This window comes from Rhinolophus hipposideros, assembly GCF_964194185.1.
Source record: "Rhinolophus hipposideros genome assembly, chromosome: 15".
Taxonomy (NCBI): domain Eukaryota; kingdom Metazoa; phylum Chordata; class Mammalia; order Chiroptera; family Rhinolophidae; genus Rhinolophus; species Rhinolophus hipposideros.
This window is the reverse complement of record NC_138061.1, coordinates 12,369,910-12,391,508: the sequence shown is the minus strand read 5'-3', so window position 1 is coordinate 12,391,508 and position 21,599 is coordinate 12,369,910. Positions and strand designations below refer to the sequence as shown.

The 21,599-nt window shown below is 44.3% G+C and overlaps 1 protein-coding gene across 3 annotated transcripts in view; it reads right to left on the bottom strand.

The window, feature by feature from the left end:
- Nucleotides 1–294: 294 nt before the first annotated feature.
- Nucleotides 295–21,599, bottom strand: part of GFRA1 (GDNF family receptor alpha 1) — a 203,176-nt gene continuing 181,871 nt past the window's right edge. For all 3 annotated transcript variants that reach the window (XM_081074712.1, XM_081074713.1, XM_081074711.1), the window contains exons 9-10: nt 9,061–9,114; nt 295–7,920 (exon numbers count right to left, since the gene is read on the bottom strand). In XM_081074712.1, coding sequence (XP_080930838.1) covers nt 7,765–7,920; nt 9,061–9,114 — 210 coding nt within the window. In that variant the 3' untranslated portion in view covers nt 295–7,764. The remainder of the gene's footprint in view (nt 7,921–9,060; nt 9,115–21,599) is intronic.

Below are 21,599 nucleotides of genomic sequence, written 5' to 3'. Positions count from 1 at the left end.
CCAGAGAGTGGACAATGTCTTGGGAGGAGGTTGCTACTGGCATCTAGTAGGTAGAGACCAGGGAAGCTCCTTAATATTTCACAGTGTACAGGACCAGACACAGCCGTGTCATTCCATACCACTCCCCCACCCCTGACACACATACACCCCTGCAACGACTTCCCCTAAATGCACCTCACTCAGTTCTTGATAATCGTATCTTCTCTGCTGTAAAACCCCCATTTTTTTACATGGGGATCTCCGTGTTTGTAGACTACAAGATCCTTTTTCCAATGAATTACAATACAAGAAAAACACACCATAATAATTGTTTTTTATTTTTTTAAAAAAGAAAACAACGTTTATTAGGATATTCTGGGTGGAGGATGGCTGAGGAAACTACGTACGTACATTCTGTAGTGCTCGAGCAAATGCAAACAGAAAATTCAAACGTCACAAAACCAGGTCCAAAGTCCAAAGAGCAAAAACTGCACTTCTACATGTGGATTATCCTCCCTGGGTGCTGGCCAAAAAAGCACACTGCAAACAGCTGTGTGAGGAAACCGTGTGGGAATGACCCCGGGAGAATGCCCAGGTTTCTCAGGAAAGCAGATACACAAGACAACGAGATAAATGTATTCGCTTCTACAAGTGGAAAGAAAACTCAGGAAACGCAATATAAAATGGAACCCAGAAGGGAAGTCATTCATCTGTACCCTCTCCTAACAGGAGGTTTCAATGATGCCCACTCTACCCCTCACCCCAGCTCTGATGAGGCTTTGTTGTCTGAACCCCTCTCCCAGGGCAGAATTCTAAAACTATGCTAAAAAACAAAATCCTTATTTTATTCCACCTGTATTGTTAACCTGCAGAAAACAGAAAGAACATGAGCTAAGAGATACCCTTGGGTTAAGAGTAAAAAATGCAGCGCCATCCAAAAAGACTACAACAAAAAACCCCACATCCTAAATCTCACACAGCTTCTCAGCAGGAGTTGGATTAAACAAGAGAAAATAATTTCAATATCAAGGGATAATGCACAGGAGATGAGAAAACTCTTTAAAGCAAACTGTGGTGAGAAGTGTTTCCCTCCTCCCTCCCTTGGGGGACAAAAGAGAGAAGAAGAGAAAAGACAGATAATTAGGAGAACTCTAAGGCCCTGGATTTCAAGTTTCTGAAACCATTTCTTCAACCCTCTGAGGTCAGCGATTTCTGAATCCAGAAAAAGCATGTCAGAAATATCTGATTACTGTTAGACCACAGCCAAATAAGGCAGGGCAATCTGTGATTTGGTTCTACATTTATCATTCTGTTTTTCCCCCACATTTCAGATATGCCCTTAGCTAAAGCTAAAATATCAAAAACTAAAATCTAGATCAAGCACACTTTGCACGCCCGGGAGATAATGCTGGATCATGCTGGGCAGCATTTGTGACACGGAGAGACAGGGAGCTTTATCCGTGGAGCCTCAAGTGCAGCATTGCCCAGAAGGTCCAAAGCATCTTCAGCTGTACCTGAGACAGACACCTGGCTCAGCCTCCGTGATGGATGACAGATCTTTACCCACTTGTAGCAGCCCTGCGTTTCCTACACCTAGGACATTCACTGGTTGTTCCAATTCTCCATCCTACTTTCATCTTATGACCTACGTCATGTTTGGCAGGCGTCAGGGGTCACTGCACATTGAAAGTTGTGCTGTTTTGAATCAGCACTGCTGACTGCTTGCTTTGCTTGGTTAAAGCAGTTCTGGGGTCTCCTGTTCGCACCCAATTAGTACCTGACAGTTGGGATAGTTCACTGGCATGCCCACCTGGCCACGCTCACGGCCCTCTGAGGCTCAGAAGGCAACCCCACTTGGTTCTCTGTGGCAGCCTTCTAGGCTCAGAATGAGGGTGAGTCTGTGTGCCTTCTCCATATGGTGCATCTGGGTGGGTTGCTGTAGGCATATGGACTGGGACTTACTTCTTAGAGACTAAGCCTGAAAAACAACATCGGGGACTATTTATAATGAGAATGTAGACTCTCCAAAGGATAGCAAAGTCAAGGACTCTGCCAATCTGGAAAAGATGGGTGTTTCCCTAAGCTGCTGTCAGAAGGCCCTACACTCTCAAGTTACTCTCGGGGGAGCTTTAGCTCCAAATGATGGTTCATTCAGAGAGAGTAGATGTTCAGTGAATGTGCCCAAATGATAAGCACCTGTGTTTGCATCTCAGCTGCCATCCCTGGGGTTGGTCTGGGACCGGTGCAGTGGTCCATCTTTCTTGCTAGCATCCTGCACTTGAGGCAAATTAAAATGCCAGCAGACTCGCTGGCTAACTTCCCATGTAATTAGTCCATCCCATCCTTTCTGGGGCTGTCTGGTCATGCTCAGCTCCTCCCGGGGACAAATGCTAGTTTTTCATCTCTCATCAGGAAACACAGTGGGCATATTTAAAGCTGCTTTGAATCTCATGCTTTCTTGCACCCCCTCCTCCCAGGTCACCCTCAATAACCTCAGGAGGACACCTTCAGTGTCATATGTAACAGCTGGATGTCAGCAAGACAATGCAAATGGACCACCAGTCCTCTGCTATCGTATAGAATGAAGCCCTTCAATGTTCCAGTTTTTCATCCACCCAGCATTGTGTAAGTACCTGTCATGGATCAGGCTGGGTGAATGGGAAGAGATGTTAAAACGAAGACAGGGGCTAATGGTCTCTGGCCAGTCACTTGGCACTTTCTACAAAATAAAAATGGGCATTGGTAAGAAAGCCCAGCCTGGGATGAAGAAAAGAAAATCAGAGAAAACCTTCTATTGATACTAGTGCTGGACTTGGCAGCTGCCCTTGAGCAAAAATAAACTCCCCATGGCAGTGGGACAAGATGCTGATATTGGCACCTGCCAGAGGCAGACAGCCGAAGTCGCAGCTGCACTGGTCAAATGAGCCTGCAGACCTCAGGGGGCTGAGACCTCAATGCCTGGTAGCAGGCTGCAGTTCTCTGCAGGCAGTGTATTGAAACAGGGTTTGTGGGGCTTCCTCACTCCTCTGGGCTGGGTCTCAGAACAATCAGAAGTGCAGGTGGCACATCCCACTGAACAGCCCATGCTGCGTCCAGGAAGGAGGAGGAGCTCACCAGAGAGCCCGGGGAGCAACAAAGGGATGCCTGGAGAGAATGCTGCAGAGGAGACTAAGTTAAGAAGAGGGAGCTCAGGGGATGGTTGGATGGTCGAACTTCCTACTCAGGGATTAGCATTGTCTTCAGAGCACCTGGCTCCTGAGAGAGGCTTCTCCCTCTCCAAAAAGTCAGTCTTATGTGTAAAATAAGCATCCGATGGAACAAAAATTAATTTGGGTAGGACTAAATTTAGGGTGATTAGGATGAAGAACTGATAGGAAGGGCCCCTGTTAAATACTTAGGCAATACGGGGCAGGGGCATCGGTAATCAATATGAAAGAAACTCAATCAGCCAATTCCTTAAGACAACTATCCTTGTGAAATAAAATGTCCCACTAAATACATCCTGGGATGGAGGCAGTGGCAAAACCCACAGATTTAAGGCCTCTGCAGAGAGAATGCATTTCAGAGGTGTCGTCCTCATGAAGAATTTTAGACAGTAGACTTAGAACGAATGGTCACTTGAGACTAAAAGCCAAGTCAAAGTCGAGAGGTGTCAGATCTATACCTAAGATGACTCTTCTCTTAGGAATAAGAGAAGAACGTAGCTTCTTCAGGTACCCAACCAAATTCCCAGCTGTTTCACTGTTTCAGAATTTCTACAAAGAAATTCCCTCCTCTGCCACCCAGATATTAGCTCCGGCTTGCTTCCTGCAGAGGCACTGCTGTCTAATTCAAGGAACTCTGGCTGTTTTGTCAGGACACGGTCCCTATTCAGATCAGTAAAGAAAGTCGGCAGACTGCATGATCCATTCACCCAAGGCAGGTGGTGTCTTTTTGCACCTTGGTTTTGCTTCTCTCTCCAAACGCCCCGAGGTCAGTGCACACAGCCCTTCTGCTGTGACCATGCCTGGGCCATTCATAGATTACTCTTGTTTGTTGCCCCTGCTTTTTGGCCTTTCTTGAAAAAATGGGTCTCACTTGCTTTATCTAGAGCAAAATCAACAAAGACCACTGGGGTATGAATCCAGGAGATCAAGAACAGCTTTGAAAGAGAATTAGAAAATGTGAATTCACTTAAGCAGTCCTTTTCTGGTCCACAGTTTATTGACTCAAATAAACTGTACGTGTCTGACTACATGAATGAAAACTTATTTTCCAAAAGACAGCTCCTCTGAGGCCACTATCTTGTAAATAATAACAGCAGTAATACATTCATGCTGGATTCTAAGAGAAGAATTTGCTAATTATTTTAACTCCCATGGCTCTTACATCTCTTTTTCCTGAGCACTTTACACTGGCTGTGAAACGCTTCTGCTCTCCCACTTTCGTGGTTCAGCAGATGGAGTGTTTGGGAGTGTCTGATTTAAAGTACAGAAAGGCAGGTGGGAAATGGGATACAGCTGGAGAAGACCCATCCTCAGAGAGTACACATGACAACAACCGTCTTAAAACAGACCGTATCAAAGGCCACAGCAGCTCTGGAGGAGCCGTGTTCTGTTATTTGATGAACTCAAACATACAGCTTCTAAGACATTTTTCACTACAGTGTCAACAATTGTTTAAAACAAATTTATTTTAATGGAAACCACACTCCGATCGCACTTTGGATACAGTTTGCTATACTTAATGAAAAATAACCTATGTAATTTTCAACTTACACATTTTCTACTAGAGGCTTGAAAAAAATCAGACATGGAAAAATAAATATTCAGGTGGCATTCTGAATTCCCTCTCTTTATTGTGCCCTTCTTCCTTCATGTGCTCTATTAAAAAGATACACAAACATAGACTGGTCAAAGATATTCAACATCGAAGTGGAATGAATGTGCTTCTAATCCGGTTGTCAATCTCGCCTTTCTTTTTTTCTCTGGAATAAGTAGGGCATGGCTAGACCTGATCTAGGCGTCATGGTCTACAGGAACAGAAGTTACTGTTTTTGTTTGGTCAAAGTCAACTACAATGAGATGCATTCTGCAAGAGGCCCAAGCCTCAGCAGATAGCCCCTGTATTTGGTGGTACCCTAAAAGCAGGGACTGAAAGACAAGACATAGTGAATCCTTTTTTGCTTTTAGCACTGCCAAAGAAAAGTGAGACAGGTAAGAGATTTAAGTCACTTGTCTGCTTTAGTCCTGGGGCAAATGATGGTGTTTCAGGCCACTGTGTTAAATTGAGATCATACTGAGTGGCAGAAAACACTTGCTTGACATGATGTTATAAGAATCTCTCTAATGTGTTGTCACTGAACATCCTTCCCCCTGGTTATTTAATCAGCAATTTGTTTTCGAATTGAGGATTTGGTAACTCTAATAGGCTTCTATCTCTGAAGAAAAATGAGATCTTTGTTGGTGATAGATGAGGCTTTTCAAAATTTAATTTATGTGTTGTACATCCATGCTTTCTTCACTGAAGGCTACCCTTGTTAGCACTGATAACTCCCATTTCCTCTTGGTCATCTGAATCTGAAGCTAATTAGAGCTGCTGTTTACTGCAGAAGTAATCAATAGCTTTCTACAGTAGATCTCATAGAGTCAGACCCATATGCAATTAGTCCAGTGTAGATACACAGAGATATCTTAATTAAAATAAAGTATGCCCTGTAAGAGATATGCTTTCATAGATGACTGGAATTCCAAATACTTTGACACATTTAATGGGTTTATTCAAAGTGAGAGTCTTTATGAAACCTTCACTAATCAAATTTGTTTGATGCATTTCCCTTGAAATCATTTTGAAGTGAAAAAAGTTGGTACTTAGTTATTATACATCTGTGTGTATGACATTTGGATATAAACGTACTTCAAATACCAACACAGCTCAGACTATGCCTTCATCTTGGATTTAATAGATTTCCATCCCAGCAATTTGACCAATTCTTACGAGGCAAATGTCAGAAGGCAAAGGGGATCAGTATGACATGTGCACCATGGGTTTCCTCTGCCAGCCCCACTACTGATATAAGAAAGCTAGTGTCTCCCGCCCGCCCCCTCCAGCACTCAATTAAGAAACTCTTCCCTACTCAGTTTTGGAGAAACAAGGCTACCAGCACTCAGTGACTCTAGCTTCTGAATCTCACCTTTTCAACCAGATTTCAAAAGTGTATTTTTAGGGTTGATTTGTTTAAGGAAGAGAACGATGGAAGCTGCTGCACAGTTAACAAGCCAGATGTCTTACATCCAGAGTCCTGTTCTATTCTGTGTATCCATGCCAACCAACTCATCTCCACAGACCTAACATTGGCCTTCTTGATCCACAAACCTTTCTTTTTTCGCATAGTCAGTGACGGTCTATCATGGAGGACACAGAACAAGACGCAAGCAGATTCCTGGTGACCTTCAGGCCAAACTGCTCAACACAGAGGCTAAGCCATCACAGTTGGGAGTAACGACAATCCCTCAGAAGAGTACTGGGTATCCTGGCACAGATGTGCTTCAGAAGAGGACAGCATGCCCTCGTCCACTGTCCCAGTCAGAGCTGCCTTTGTCAGGTAACATGAAAACCAAGGTACTGGATTGTGTCAACAGGTGAGGGTGCCATTAGACACCGCAAAACATTTACAGGTGGTCGCCGGTTTCCTCACAGGTATGCATGCTTGCGTTTCAAGAAATGATAAAAGACAATGCTTGGCTGCACTGTTTCCTCCTGCCCGTCCACAGGAACATGACGCAGAGCTTTCCGCTCAAGCATGAGGCTCTGCAGAGTCTGCTTCTGAAGAGCTGTATCCGTGAAGTTAATATCAGAGCTAACACTACTTATGAGAGGAAAACAAGCTCCATGTATTTTGTAGGAAATCATCAGTAAAAAAAAAATGGAGAAAATATCATTACTTTCAAAATATAGAAAGCCAATAGTGGAAATCATTGAGTAGTAAAATTTGTTTTTCTACATATAACCTCATACGTGGAAAGAGTATTAGAGGGACGCTTCAGCTATGTTTGACTCTTGTTAGTTTAAGGGCTTCTCCATTGGGTAAGGCTTAGGAGAGTGTCGTCCAATGATCACGGTTCTGTGAAGTTTCACACCCATTCACACTCTGCTTTGACTAGAAGACAGACACTAGAGTTGGATGTGACAGGTGCTTTTGGTTTTGTAGGAGAGTGCAGAACTGTTCACAGAACACAAACATTAGCGCAGAAAAGGCTAGAACACATAGAAAGGTGAACACTGGTTGGTACAAGCTTATTTGCACAAAGTCCATCAGGATTCCCTCGAGAATCTTTGATATGGGACAAGAAAGCTTGTTAGGCTGCAGTTATGTCATCAGAAATCAAAGCTATTACATGAAATAATGGAAGATACTTGAGCAATACTAACTCCTTAGCTTGCTAGTAAAGGCCAGAGTTAAATTGTTAAAAAAAAATCATCATCATCATCATCACGAAAAAACATGGCCCAGTTTGTTTTACAGCCAAATTTACAAACGGTCCCTGTACAATACAACAGATCCCAAAGCCTTTGGAGTTTGGAATGTAGTACTGCATTGGATATCCCATAGAGGCCCTATGGATCTCAAGAAGCTTTCTTAAAAAAAAAAAAAAAAAAGGAAAAAAGTTCCATTTGCATGAAACTGTCTTAGCAATGTCTTAACTGAGCGCCTAAAACTGGAATTTCAGATATACAAGAGGACAGGAAACAGATAACTTGGTTTTTGTTTTCTTACAATATGTCCATATTGTTTTTCAAATGCAGCTACAATGTGTCTGCCAAAGATAAAGATAGTAGAGTGGACAGGGCGGTTACCACCAGAAGCAGCAGTGGGCTGAGACCGCAGCTTGGAGGAGCAGCCATTGATTTTGTGGTTATGTGGCTGGAAGCACCAGCAAGACCATCCTTTTCGTAATCACGCTGTAAGAAAGAAGGTTTTCATTATCACACACTGCATGTATTCATTCTATCACAGTATATTTTAACCGCACTTTCTCTCTCCCAGCCCTCCCGTCGCCCCCAACTGGCTAGACTACTCACCAACGCTGACCTAGGATTTTACCATTGACTGAGTCTTCAGTTCACTGACTTGTAGTTTTTTAGGAAGGATCATGAATGTGGGTGAGAACCAGATACTTTTGATAAACTGTCTGGTCATTTTCTTGCTATAGATTTTAATATCCACTTGCGGGGGGTGAACTCCGGTATCCTTTCCATTTCCCATCCCCGCCCCAACCCCCAGATTCCCCAGTAGCTATGCAACATGGATCCCTTTTCCATCTGGGGACCACTGACTGAAGAGGAATGCCGGCTGTCCCTCCCCATCATGGAAGGAGGGCAGGAAGAATCACCTCAGAAAACGCCCAGGCAAGTACTGGTTCATAAAGAGATGGATCACAAATCACACTGGAGACCAGCATAGCAGGCAGTAGTGGCCTTTCCCCCAGTGGCTATTCTACCCTAGATTTTATAGATGAAAGAGTCTGTCCTGCTCATCAGCAGGAGAGCTCATACCACAACCCAGGCTTCCGGCCGCCCCGTCAGCACAGCCATCCTTCCCCAGGACCCATGATTCCACCCCGACCCCAGTACTCACTGACATCCCATCTGCCGCATCTCACCACAAGGAGCTATGATCATGATAGAATCATCCATCTCCTCACCCGTAAATTGTGGAGAGTAACTTGGCCTGTCCTCCTTACCACTGGGTTGCTATGGCAGTTGAAGGAACTATAGATCGAGGACATTTGGTAAGCAGTGAGAGCTGTTATCTGTGCCTGATGGTTTGATGTGACTATTATATTGGGACAATGGTATTCATGTTGGGTCCGGTTCTGAGATGAAGATCCCGGGTCGTCCCACACTTAGTTCTAACTTTCTGGACTGGGATCCAATGACTGTACTCTGTTCTGAGGAAAGAAAGATGTAGGGGGCTGCCTTACATTTTTCTGGACGAGGAAACCTTGTTGTCTTTGAACCCTTCACAGCATACCCTGCCCCAGGGCCCCAAAGTCTCTGTCTCTAGAAATGCAGAGTGATCCAGAAAGAAACATAACTTACATCAGAAAGGCAGAGATGTGTACTGCCAGACACATTGGATTTCAGCTTCTGTGCCTGGGGAGAGACAAACACACACACACACACACATAAATATCACTCCTACATAATATGAAAGAGTAATTATGGATGATCCATTAATCAACTGTCTAGGGCAATGCCACTTATAGAAATGTACAAGCCACAACTGTCAGCCTCACATATGATTTTAAATTTTCTAGTAGCCATGTAAGTAAAGAGATAACCTGTAAAGTTAGTTTTAATAACATATTTTACTTAGTAATACAATATGTATCATTTCAACATGTAATCAATATAAAAATAATTGAGATAGTTCATATTCTTTTCATACCAAGTCTTCAAAATTTGACACAGCACATCTCAATTCAGACCTGACCCATTTCAAAGGCTCAGTAGGTGCATGTGGCTAGTGAAAGAAGCACAGGGTGAGGTTACTAAAGACAAAGTTTTGAAGTCATTTAAAATTTGAACTCGTTTCTGTTTCTGAGTGTTAATTTTCAGGAAGTGCCTTTGAGGTAAAAATGTAATACAAATTCCCATTTATTAGACGTACAGAGATAGGTCTTCCTGAAGTTTGTTTGTTTGTTCGTGTGTCTACATTGCTCCAGTCAACATAAGACAGAGCTATTTTCTAATGCTGGGTGTATGGTGATATGACCAAAAGAATGTAGTCCCTGGGCTCTTGGGGCTGCCCTCTAGTGAGTAAACCACTCACCGTTTGGGAGCTAAGGCACAAGGCAGGGAAGCTTCCAGATGGGTCCCCCCGCAGGGCACGACAGATCCCCCATCTAGCAATCTTAAAACTGCTTCCAGGGAGGTTACAAGAGAGCTGAGCTATAAAAGCTTTAAGCTCCCTATGTCCTCACAACTAGAATAAGTCTTCACGGGGCTTCTACCTGAGAATTGAGTTGAAGGAAATGTTCATTGCCGAAACAATGGCAGTGAAAACTGCTGACCCAGTACAGCCCTCTTGTTTTGTAACGGTACACAATTAGAGTGCAGAGATGTGACGTATCCAAGGTCACACGGCAATTCCCTTGTGAATCAGGATATAGACCAGGTCTCTACAACTCTTGCATGAGAATGAGCCCTTTCCTGCATTTGTGTTTCTCCCAGGGAATCCTGACATGCTTGCCCCTTTATGCTCTAGCTGCCCCCAAATCCACACAACCCCTCCCAGGACCTCTCCCCACCCCAACCCCATAGGAGCAAAAGACAGAGAGCTCATCTACCAATGAGATGACCCTGGCTAACATCACATCAGAATCAAAGAGTATCTGGGCCATCAGCTCTGTGTGAATGTTCACTGGCAGGACACCTGTTGTAGGAAGACTTTTGCAACTCGTTGAAGACCTACTAGGCTGACATGATAGCATCTTCACCCAAGGAGTAATTGATTGGCCATAATCCTACTTGGGAGGCATCATAATCTTTACCTCTATTTGCACATGCCAGCTGTGAATATGACATAGAAACCTTTAAACAGGTGTCAAGAATACGACCCTGTGAAGCATCCACAGGCCGTTCAAAGGTCACTAAATGTTACGCGTAAGAAGATGAGAGGGGAAATTGGAGGAGGAATGGAACCTTACTCAAAAGCCTACTTTTAAACTATATTAATAGCAAATCTGGCCCATTGCATTGTTACCTACAGAGAATAATGTGTGGAACTTTACATGTTTTATTTCTGTTCAAGAAATAAATTGGAAATGTGCCCAGACACCAAAATGGCCCTAAAACATCACATGCTGTCCGTTCTTTTCTAGGCCATAATCTACAAAAGACATAAACCTTTGCTAAGAGCGTTTGCATAACTAAAAAGTTCACTAAAATGTGCAGAGAAGGAAGAGCAGCCGGACTTCTAGTCTGGGACACATTATACCCTTCAAGTTGTTTTTGTACTTGTGGTCACAGCTAAATGGCACCACAGAGGCCTCTAAGAGTTATAAGGGCCGGGCAGGCCTCCTTCCTACTTTGTTCTGAATCATTAGCACCAGCATGCACTTTTGTCCTCATTGGATACACAATCTGAGATACTCGCTAGCTATACGTCTCTCATTTCAGGAACCTGTTGAAGTCCTGGTATAATGCCCACTATTATTCAATGATTGAAAAGGGCCTTCCACCAAAGGACCTGAAAAGTCTTCCAGCCTAATAGGATTTCTTAAGTGGACTCTGGATTTGCATAGGTAGATTTCTGGCCCTCATTGGTCACTGAGTATTCAACTGTGTACAGCCAGGTAGACACGCACGGGTCTAAATCCCTAGGTTTTTGCCTTCTACCCGGGAGGGGCTGGGATAACTGTTCAATCACACAGCAAAATGCATTTAGACCAGCTGTAAGTCCATAAAGTCTCTGGGCTCTTCTTCCTCCAAAGCGGGCATCTTGTTGGCCTTTGTGTAAAGGAAAAGGTCAATTGCTGGCCTTCTCTCCCAGTAACCCCACTGGCTCCACTAAATCTGAAGGCAGCAGACCCACGGTCATCTTGCCTGGAAGACCATTCTGGTTGCCATCACTGGATGAACTGCTGAGTAAAAGTAATAACGTGTAGTCAGGCCCCTCCAGATGTTCTGAGAAACTGCCCTCTCTCCTGTTAAACACCTTCCCAACCCACAGAAGCATTTAACACTCCAGAGGCTTAGCAGTGCATCCACACCAGCCTTTAAATACTCTGTACTGACACAGTTTCCCACCGAGAGACCTGGGTGCAGACATGAGCAGAGCAGCCCTGGAGTTTCACTTAAATCTAGCACGGATCACAGAAAGGTCTATAAGTCTGACCTGCTTAGACGGGATGGTATCACCTCCAGGGAGAGCATCGTTAGGGTGGATGCCCAGTGCCTCTCAGGGTTCATCAGCTGCAGGTGGAGGAGCAGACCTGTGTATGTAAATCTGGCTGTATGCTTAGAAGTCCTGTCTGCATTCAAATGGACCCTGCCGGTGACCAGTGAGGTCAGAAATCTACCTATGCCGATCTGGAGTCCACCTACGAAATTCTGGCTCTGAAACCCTGTTTGAGAAGGCTGAGCAACATGTTACTTCTACATTTTAAAGGCTTTTATCCTGAGCATTTTTGAAAACACCATCAAAAAGTTATCACTGTCTGCTAGTCAGGGATGGTACATGCTAACAGATAAAATGACAGGGTGTCCCCCACTTTCAACTATTGCAAAGGGTATTTACATACTTTAAATGTTATCTCTGTTGAAAATTGGGGCAATCCCAGGAAAGTTTAAAAAACAAACAAACAATAAAAACCCTTCTTAGATCTTGTAAGCTATAAGGTAGATTTGAATCTGGAAGAGTACGTTTTATCACCAACTTCTAAACCAGTAAAACCAAAGGTGTAACAACGGAAGTGCTGGCACAGCACTCAAAGTCCTCCTGTGAGCCTGACAGCCCTGCTCATTACTAGATGTGCTGGGACGCCAGCCCCGACCTATCTAGACACGAAACCTTACCATTTGTGGCTTTAAAATAGGACGTCTCTTTAAAAAGAGGGGTAAAGAAGAAGAGAACGGATTCGTTTTTCTAAAAGCCAATTTTAGCCATTGTTATAGCATGTCGACAATGAATTATTTAATCTCTTTTATGAAAGAGTGCTTCATTACAGCTAATTCTCAGTTATATAATTATGGGGCAAGTTACCTGACTCTGAGCTAAGGGGAAACACCACCACCAAAACACAGTACCATGAGGTTTTCATCTTGAAAATGGAGAGATGGAAAGGATGCTGGAGAAACCCACCCCCAAACAGTAGCCTTGCTGTCATTCTGGAAATCCAGAGAACCTGTTCTTTGGGCATTTCATAAGCCTTATCCCTCCAGCAGTGTTATGAAACTGTCACTGGCAGTAATCCACAAGTCCAGGCACATCACGTACTAGAATTCCCATGGTCCTGGAATTGTGGGGTTACATCTCGCCAGGCCCTGGCACTAGAGGGTTAATAAAAGCATTAGAGGCTGTTAACCTCTGTTACCTGGAGTCAGACCAAGGACTCTCCTGCTTTTTACCCCTGTGATTAGCATGTGGAAAGCCTGCCAAGGTGCCCACGGCTTCCCTGTAGAACACACAGACACACACACGTCATTTATAGCTCCTAGTCGAGCCCACCCATCAGCCACAGAGCACGCACACACGAGTTCTGCCCTCAGTACACTCTCCCCAGCCTTGGGGATTGGCGGTCAGGCTTTGGAGCAGCACACTTGCTCTATCTATGGGATTGGAGGTTTCAAAGTGCATCCACTCGGAACCTGGCCTTTGCTGCCCCAGGACTCCATTTCTGTAGAGAAGCCAATGTTTAATCTTGGGTTTTTAGGCAGCTGTCAACCAGCAAGGCATGGAACATTTCTCTACTCTCCTCCATGCAAAAGAAAAGCCAGTTTCTGCTCTACCTCCAGAAAATTAAACCAGAGGAAGTTGCCCAATCCAATAGCAACAGACTGTCCAGGCTGCAGCCAAATGGTCATAATTAATGAGGCTTCTGGTTCTTTTCTCCCTTGCTTTACTGATTAGAGAGATTTGCTATATTAGGAACCTGTTTGCTTAATGACAGAATACAAGCAATAAACAGAGAAATACACAGACTGTAAAATGCAATCAACTTTGCTCTCCAGCACTCGCTAAGCACCGAGAGGCATCTATCACACTTGTCAATATCCGTTTATTAGCATACGAGTCTCCTCTGTAGCATGAATTGGACCTTTGCGAGGGAAAATCATTACATGACTTCTTCCCGAAATAGTGCAGAACTCAAACCCATTTCTCAATTGAAATCTACACACCTTACATTTTCTTGTAAGACAAAACGTAGGAAGAAGGATGTGCATCGAATTGTGAAGGATAACAAAGCAGAGAGGGAAATCTGCTTCCGAGTTTGCATTTTTCACATTGCATGTTAATAAAATCAACCCACCTGTTTACACATTATATACCTGACATATGGGGATATACACCTGATTTTATGGGTAGTCCTCACTATATAACCATTCATTGTGCACTTGGTACTATTTGCCTGATAATTTCTGCACAATAAAAAAGAAGCTGCCCAAAAAAAAAAAAAAAAAAAAAAAGAAGCTGCCTGCTGGTGCATGCAAGCTAAGTAATGGTGCTCTGCCCTGTGCTCTATAGTCTTACACTCTTTTCAGCTTTTCAGATTTTGCCTGTTGGATTGGGGAGAGCCAGGGAGAGGTTTTACTTCTGGTCCATTCACAAGCAGTTGGCCAGCCTTTCTAAAATCCCTGCCACTGACCATTTTGAAACTCACCTTCCTGGTGATTTGCTTTTCCTAAAAACTTGGTAACAACCACTTGCAATAATTGGTTTAATTGGTTTGAATAATGGGCAGGAAAGTCAGCTACGTAAAACAAGTGGACACATAACTAAGGTCTGCCCTGAGCCCCTGGGCTTGGGTATTTGTCTTTCAGAGCCTGTGTTTGGCACGGAGGGATCTATTTCCTCCTAGCTGCCTTCTGCCAGTCCTAAGGTCATCTCCTTAAACAAAGTTGTTTAAAGAAAGAGTATGCTGATTGGAGTTCCCTGGCTTATGTTAAGCTACCCCTATCATCCATGGTCTACAATTTCCAGTCCTAGTTTCTTTAAAACAGGAGTGACATTCGTTTGATACCGGCAGCCAAATCTGCAGAAACTTTCTACATTTTTATGTTTCTCAATCTTTTACAGTTGTCTCACCCATACTTAATCCAAAGGCATTCTATCTTTTAGGAGTTTGCTTCTTCCAATATATTTAACTTAGTCTTCATGGAAACAACTCGGCTTTCTTTTGTGCTCTTATTTCAAGCATTCATGTAATATTTCATTTAGTTATGTAAGCCCAACGCTAAACACAAGTTTGAGAGCAAATGTACCTGGCTCTTTTAAGCCTGCCTCTCAGGTGAACAGAGCAAGGGGCAGAGGTGAACTGGAGAAAGGCCAAACACTTAGGCATGCAGTCTGCTTTGGGCATTTGATGTTTACAGAGGAATGGCGAGGTTGGTGGCTGTGGTGAGTTGGTTAAGTGAGGGTCAGTGAAGAGAGTTTCTTTTATGATTTCGTACTTGCTCCTGGTACTGGATTGATTGATATGGTATGATAAAAAGAACACAGGTTAGGAAGGTCCTAGTCCTGGCTTTTCAACCATCAGCTGTAATGACAAGAACCCCTGCCTTCCTGAGGTAGTACAGAGTAGTGAGAATCAAATGTGATACTCTGGGTAGAAGTCCTTTTAAAATCCAAGCTGCTGTGATGACCTCTTCGCATCTGTGTGGTCCCTGTGCCGGTCGTTCTTGGATTCGGGCAGGAAAGGGAAAAATGCAATAGCTCAAGCTCATTTGGCTTATGAACATGATATTGAATAGGACTGGCTCATGATCTTCTGTGTTTCCTTGGATTTAAAAATGAATGTACTGAAAGAGATACAGTCCTGTAAAATATATCAACAGTCCTCCATTAGCGAAGCAGTCCCTGGGGCTCACCTGTCAGTCTCCAGCACACCCTAAAAAGGATGCCTGCAACCCCACACCTGTAATGTAACACCAATGGCAGAATGGCAGGGAGCAGTGGAAGCAGACACAGTCTACCACAGGGAGCCTAACCCGACACTGGAGCTGGCCTTTCTCCTTTTCCCAACTTCACAGGGTCATCTTACATCTATTTTGCTTTTCTCTGAGTTGGGGCAAACGCATGTTACAAACTACATCAGAAAAGGTTTTTTTTGTGCACGGTTAACTTGCTCAATTAGTAAAATAGTCAGATAAGAAGCAATTGTGAGCTGTATTTTTAGAAAATTATGCCCAATTAGCAACGAGATTATGCCAAACAATGTGTAAAAGACGTTTGGGTTTGGGGGGTGGGGGGAGGGTTTTGTAGAGCAAACATTCAGCAATAATGGTGTCAAGTCAACTTAGGGGGACAGCCCTAACATTTGTTTTCTCAACATGTGCAGTCGGAAATGCAAGACCAATAGAAAAGATTCACTGTGGTCCCTGATGAGAAGGGCCTGCATGAAGCCTCTCACCCGCCACACATCCTCATCACCATCAGATAATATTTATTAAGACTCTCATTGTCCTGTGCATTTATGTGCAGCTGAGTGCGGCCCCGTAATGGCTCTGTGAGTTATGGTGGTAACTAAGGTTTGCTAGAAAACGCCGCCGTCTGGAGACATGACGGACCCAGGGCTTTTGTCCACTCTCTGGTTCAGAAGATGGAGCACACTTGGTGCTGCAAAACACAACGTGAAAGCAAAAAAATTTTAATCTTAAAAAAAAGAAGTGCTTTTTGTAGACAGAGTATATTCTAGAATACAGAGGAAAACCAAGTAGGCTCATTGTGATGACTGACCATTACTATTATTAAGAGCCTCCACTGGTAGTGAGCTCAGCCGCATTTTACTGAGTCCTCCCAAGGACTGAAAGGACTTTCTGAGGAGGCCACACCCCTTTTGTACACAACAGGAAACACGGGTGCTGAGAGGCTGGGACTTGCCCAAGTTCCACAGGTTAGAGTGGCTGCCCTGAGATTTGAACCAGAGCTCTCTTCGACTTCTAAACCCGTGCATATTGAGTCTGTGCCAGGCACGGCCCACATCATCTCCCATAATCCTTAGATCAACCCTTGGAAGTATTTCTTCCTGATTACTAAGGAAGGTGCCAAGGGGGCAGTAGCACAGAAAGGGCAGCCTAGAAACCAACCGTGTGGCTGACAACAGGTACATGGTGCTAGTGGTCTTCCCAAACCTCACCCCAGAAACCAGAGCAATTTGCGCAAATGTGACCTCTTCCAGAAGGCAGAGGTCAAGCCCGGCCTGGCAGGTTTTCCTCCCTGAGGGGCCCAGAGGTGAACACCTCTCATGTCATACCTGACGTGCCTGCAGCCGAGGGGCAGGCAGGGGACAGCCACTCTGGGGAAAACTCCCACAATATCTCCCACTGCCCTTCCCATCCCAAGCTTCCTCTCTAGACAGCCTCATCCATGATGAACTCCTCTTGAGCCTCAAATATGAGGGGTGCAGGGGACAGAAGCCCTTCACTGAACCTCACCCCCAAGAGAGCCAGAGCCATGTTCTACCCATTTGTGAGCTCTGTGGCTTAAACACAAGGCAGAGCCAATTATTCAGGGAGGCACGGTTCGTTAGAAGTCCTAAGGATAAAAGGTCAGTGGGGGATACAAGAAATTGGATTTATTTATAGTATGTGATCTAAGTGGGCTCAGAGGTATTTTCGTAGGTTACCCAGAACAAGAGAGCATATTTATAGCCAAGATGGTGCAGACGCTCTATTCCATTTTATTAAGCATGTTTATTACCCAGCAATTGGGTTAAGCGACTGTCCAACCGCTGAATTACTATCCCTCTGATGGGCCAGCCTTACTGCCCTCTGGGCCACAGGGGCAGGTGGCCTAATGGCTCTTCCCAGAATGCATGGAGAGGGCTTAGTCTTCTTATTCCCAGTCTTAAGTTGTTTTTCTCATTTTTTGAGAAAAGTGGTTAAAAAAAGGCGACCTCCTAAATGGGTAATCATAAAAAACTGGTTCAACCTAAAGCCCACTTCTGCGCGATACACACCCTGTATGATGCCCAGGTTAATTTCCCAGATGAATTTGGGGGTAAGGACGACCAAATGCCCCCTTAGCCCAGTCTTCTGTCTCATGACCAGCATACACCAACCAAGAAGATTAAAAAAAAATGATAAAATACTGTGCTGGACGCTCTGTTACTGTGCTGAAAAATTTTGTTTAATTACCACAACCCACCTAGATGGTAGTGCTCATGACTCCTACATTACAGATGATGAATCCGAGATTAAGGAGATGAAACTACTCTCCATTTTAGTCCACAGGAAGGTTTGATTTTATTGTAGCAGAAGCCTGGTCCTTCAGTATTTTCTACACTTCACACACGACGGCTGCTTTTTCTTAAAAAAGGCAACTTTGAGAACTAACCATGCCAGTATTAGCCTATTGTCTGCATGAGCCCTTGTCAAGCATTGGCATAGTCAATGCTTGCGTTCTTTTATCTTCGAGTGGGCTTGGTCCGGGTATAAAACCAATGATGGTGTTGCTTCCATTTGCCACAAGATCTCAGAATCCCTACCCCTCACCCTGTTCTAATGTAGGAGATGCCATGAGCTGGGCAGGGCACAGATAGAGACAACAGTGGAAGCCTGGAGCAAATGCCTATCCCTGGCCAGCGAGAACGGATACCAGCTGTGGCATCATTGTTGAGATGACTGACTTGGCAAAAGATACTTAGATGCCACTGGGATGGACAGCCTTAAATTGTACCAACCAACACCAAATGTCCACTACAAATTCTCTGGAGCTGACAAAGTAGGGTGACGCAACTAGAGCACTGAGTGGGAGACAGAGGAAAGGGGACCCATATCATTTCAGGATGCTGCAAGTCAGGAGCTCTAGCTGCTGTGGGAGACGTTTGTCCAACTTACTATCAAGTCAGTGGTTCAAAGTCAGCCTCCCCGCCATTCCCAGACACTGCTATTTATAACACAGACTGGAAACGGGCTGTGAGCCCCAACCCTCTGACTGTACCACAGAGAGGAAGGAGCCCAGCCACATGGGACTTCCCCTGACTGTTACCATTTCTGTGTAATAGAAACAGGGTTGAGCCAAAACTGGTCTGCCCAAGAATCACCCTGCACCCAAGGGTCCTGGGACCATATTCGCAAGGTGTGCCCCTTGTGCTCCAAGGTAACTGTGTTTTTGCACCTGGTCCAGGGCCTGCTCTTTTATTGCTTTCAGTTGTTTGAAAACACGCTCCTGGAAAAACCCAGAAATATAATAACACTGATTATAATTCCAATGACAACTTGACATCGGGCCTTCTCCCCAATGCTATATGCTAACACTTGTAGTACTCCTAACGATAGTATTCAATTATATTAGGATTTAGGGCTCTCTATTTTGCTCCTCATGTCCCAGAGTGGTGAAGTATGGGTTACCTGGAGGCATTAATAAGACACTTTATTAGACTTAGGAGCTAGGGTTGAAGTGGTATCATCAGGGGACTATCTGTAAAATGAAGAACCTTCTCAAGAAAGATCCAGCTACTCCCTGTTCCTGCTGGCCCAGCTGGTATTCACCTTGTACTTGGCAAATAGGCTTGTTCTAGCTATAGATTAGGGATAAAAGAGAAATAAAGGAAGACAAATTATAACTCAGGGATACTGTACTCTGTGTGCTTAATCGGAGGGCTCTGTACCTGAGAAAAATAGGTGGCACGATCTGCCTTTGTTGAAAAGGTGACATCTGGGTTCATTGAAGGTGTGCAATAGATTTTGAAAAAGGCTATTATTCTAAGTCATTAAATTGGTTTTTAGGAACTTTACTCTTCTTCATTTCACCAATTATTAAACTATAAAATAGAATGGCACAATTGCTAAAACCGTAATCTGAAATTTTACAGTCAGCTATAAAATCCTATATTATTAAACTATACTAAAGATGCTCGAGCCCATTACAACTTTTTAAATGAATTATAAAGCCCTTTACTGCTGATAAAATAATCTTAAATTACAGTATGGTGTATTCTAACAATATGTTGAACCAAACTTTGCTACAAGGCAAACATGCCAATCACAAAGGAATCATTACTCGAATTAAGTTTGCAGAAGTCCGAAATCTGACAGCATCTGCTTTGGCAAGACAGAGAACACCTGATGTGTGCAGGCTGTGGGGAAGAGCTCATGCCCTTCCCCGAGGCAGGTATCTTTCCCCAGTTCCTTCCACCACAGGCCAAGCCAAGAGTCAGAGCCTCTCCTGTGGGGCTCAAAGGCTGTACATGTGATACTTTGCAGGACCCTGGAGAGCAGGAAAAGCTTATTGTGGGAATAGCATGTTTTCCTCCCTTAAAGTTGTCCCAAACAACATTTTTAAAACGACGGATGTTTAGTTACTGAGTACCTACCCCTTATACATATCTGATAGGCTGCACTGTGTCCCTCTACAATTCATACATTGAAGTCTTAACCCCCAGTACCTCAGAAGGAGACTGTATTTGAAGATAGTGTCTTTAAAGAGGTAGTTGACATTAAAATGAGGCCATTAGGGTGGACTTTAATCAAGTCAGACTGGTGTCCTTATAAGAAGAGGAAATTTGGACACACAGAGAGACTCCAGGGAGGCTCACACACAGAGGACAGGCCAGGTAAGGACCCAGACAGGAGACAGCCATGAGCAAGCAAAGAAGAGAGGCCTCGGGAGAAATCAAACCTGCAGGCACCTTGGTCTTGGATTTCCAGCCTTCAGAATAGTGAAAAATAAATTTCTATTGTTGAAGCCACCCAGTTGATGGGATTTTTGTTAAGGCAGCCCGCGCACACGAATACAATGCACAACACTGCCTTCTATAACACAGGGCAATATGCATACCTGCCTACCATGAAGCCTGGCCCCTAAGATAAAATTCCTATTTTTTAGTACCAGTTATACTCTGTAAGCTTCCATTTCCAATAGTGTTTGAATACACAATCGAAAATGCATGTCGGCATGCTGGATTGTATGGCAGCCTTAACAGAGTAATACTCAATTTTCAGCTCTGAATTCAAGCACTCTCTTGGATGAAGGGCTCTGAAAATGCTCTATAAGCAGTTATTTCAAAAAGTGTTGTTACAACAGCCTCTTTCCTCCCAGGGCTAACGTGGGTGGATTCTGGGATGCAGCTTCTCTCTGAGCTCATCTGCTGGCACCTGGAGCCTGGAAGATTGAGTCCCAGGGAGCCACTTGCAGCCTCTCCAGGCTGGGAGTAGCTGGGCCCATCACACGTGGTCCTGAGACCACTTGGCAGCTGGGTCCAGAGCTCTGCTGGGAGGCTTCCAGGGAAGCCCAGAAACAGCCTGGGTGGGAATGTGGGGGGGGGGCACTTCTGCTAAGGGAAGACCCTCCCCTACCCTCACCCCAATAGCTCATTTCTCCCAGAGCAGGGAAATAAACTTCCTCTGAGCAGGAAAGCGTTATGAAGAGGAAATGCTAGGTGTGGCCAAGACTTCGATGTTTTTTTATGACACCAAAACAATAGTGGGTATTAGAAAACACTGTAATACACAAAAATGATGGAAACCTCACAAAGACCATAAGCCAAATACTACAAGTAACATGCGGCACCGAGACCATTTTCTTAAATAAAAGGCTCAGGAAATAGAATCTGTGTTGCCAGCCATTTAGATTCAGAGCATGTGCTCAGGGCTCAGTGCTATATGTCTGGCACTGCCATAGGCTCTCAGTTACTCTCCTCTCCTCCTAAAACTCCCCAACCTCGAAGGCCATACATGGAAAACCTGAGTTTGATTCGGTATAAACACTCTGGTCGTCTGGCAAAAATCTCCTTTGAAATGTCACCTGTATGGTACTCGTCCAGGGTGCTGGATGGATGAAAACATTATTCAAGAAGGTGAGGGTGTGGGGCCCACGGGCCGTGCACTCCTGCAGGTCCCTAGATAAGAACCAGGTCCAGAGCTTCCATAACACCACCTTTGATGCTATTCAAGGGGCCCACTCGGAGGCGAGG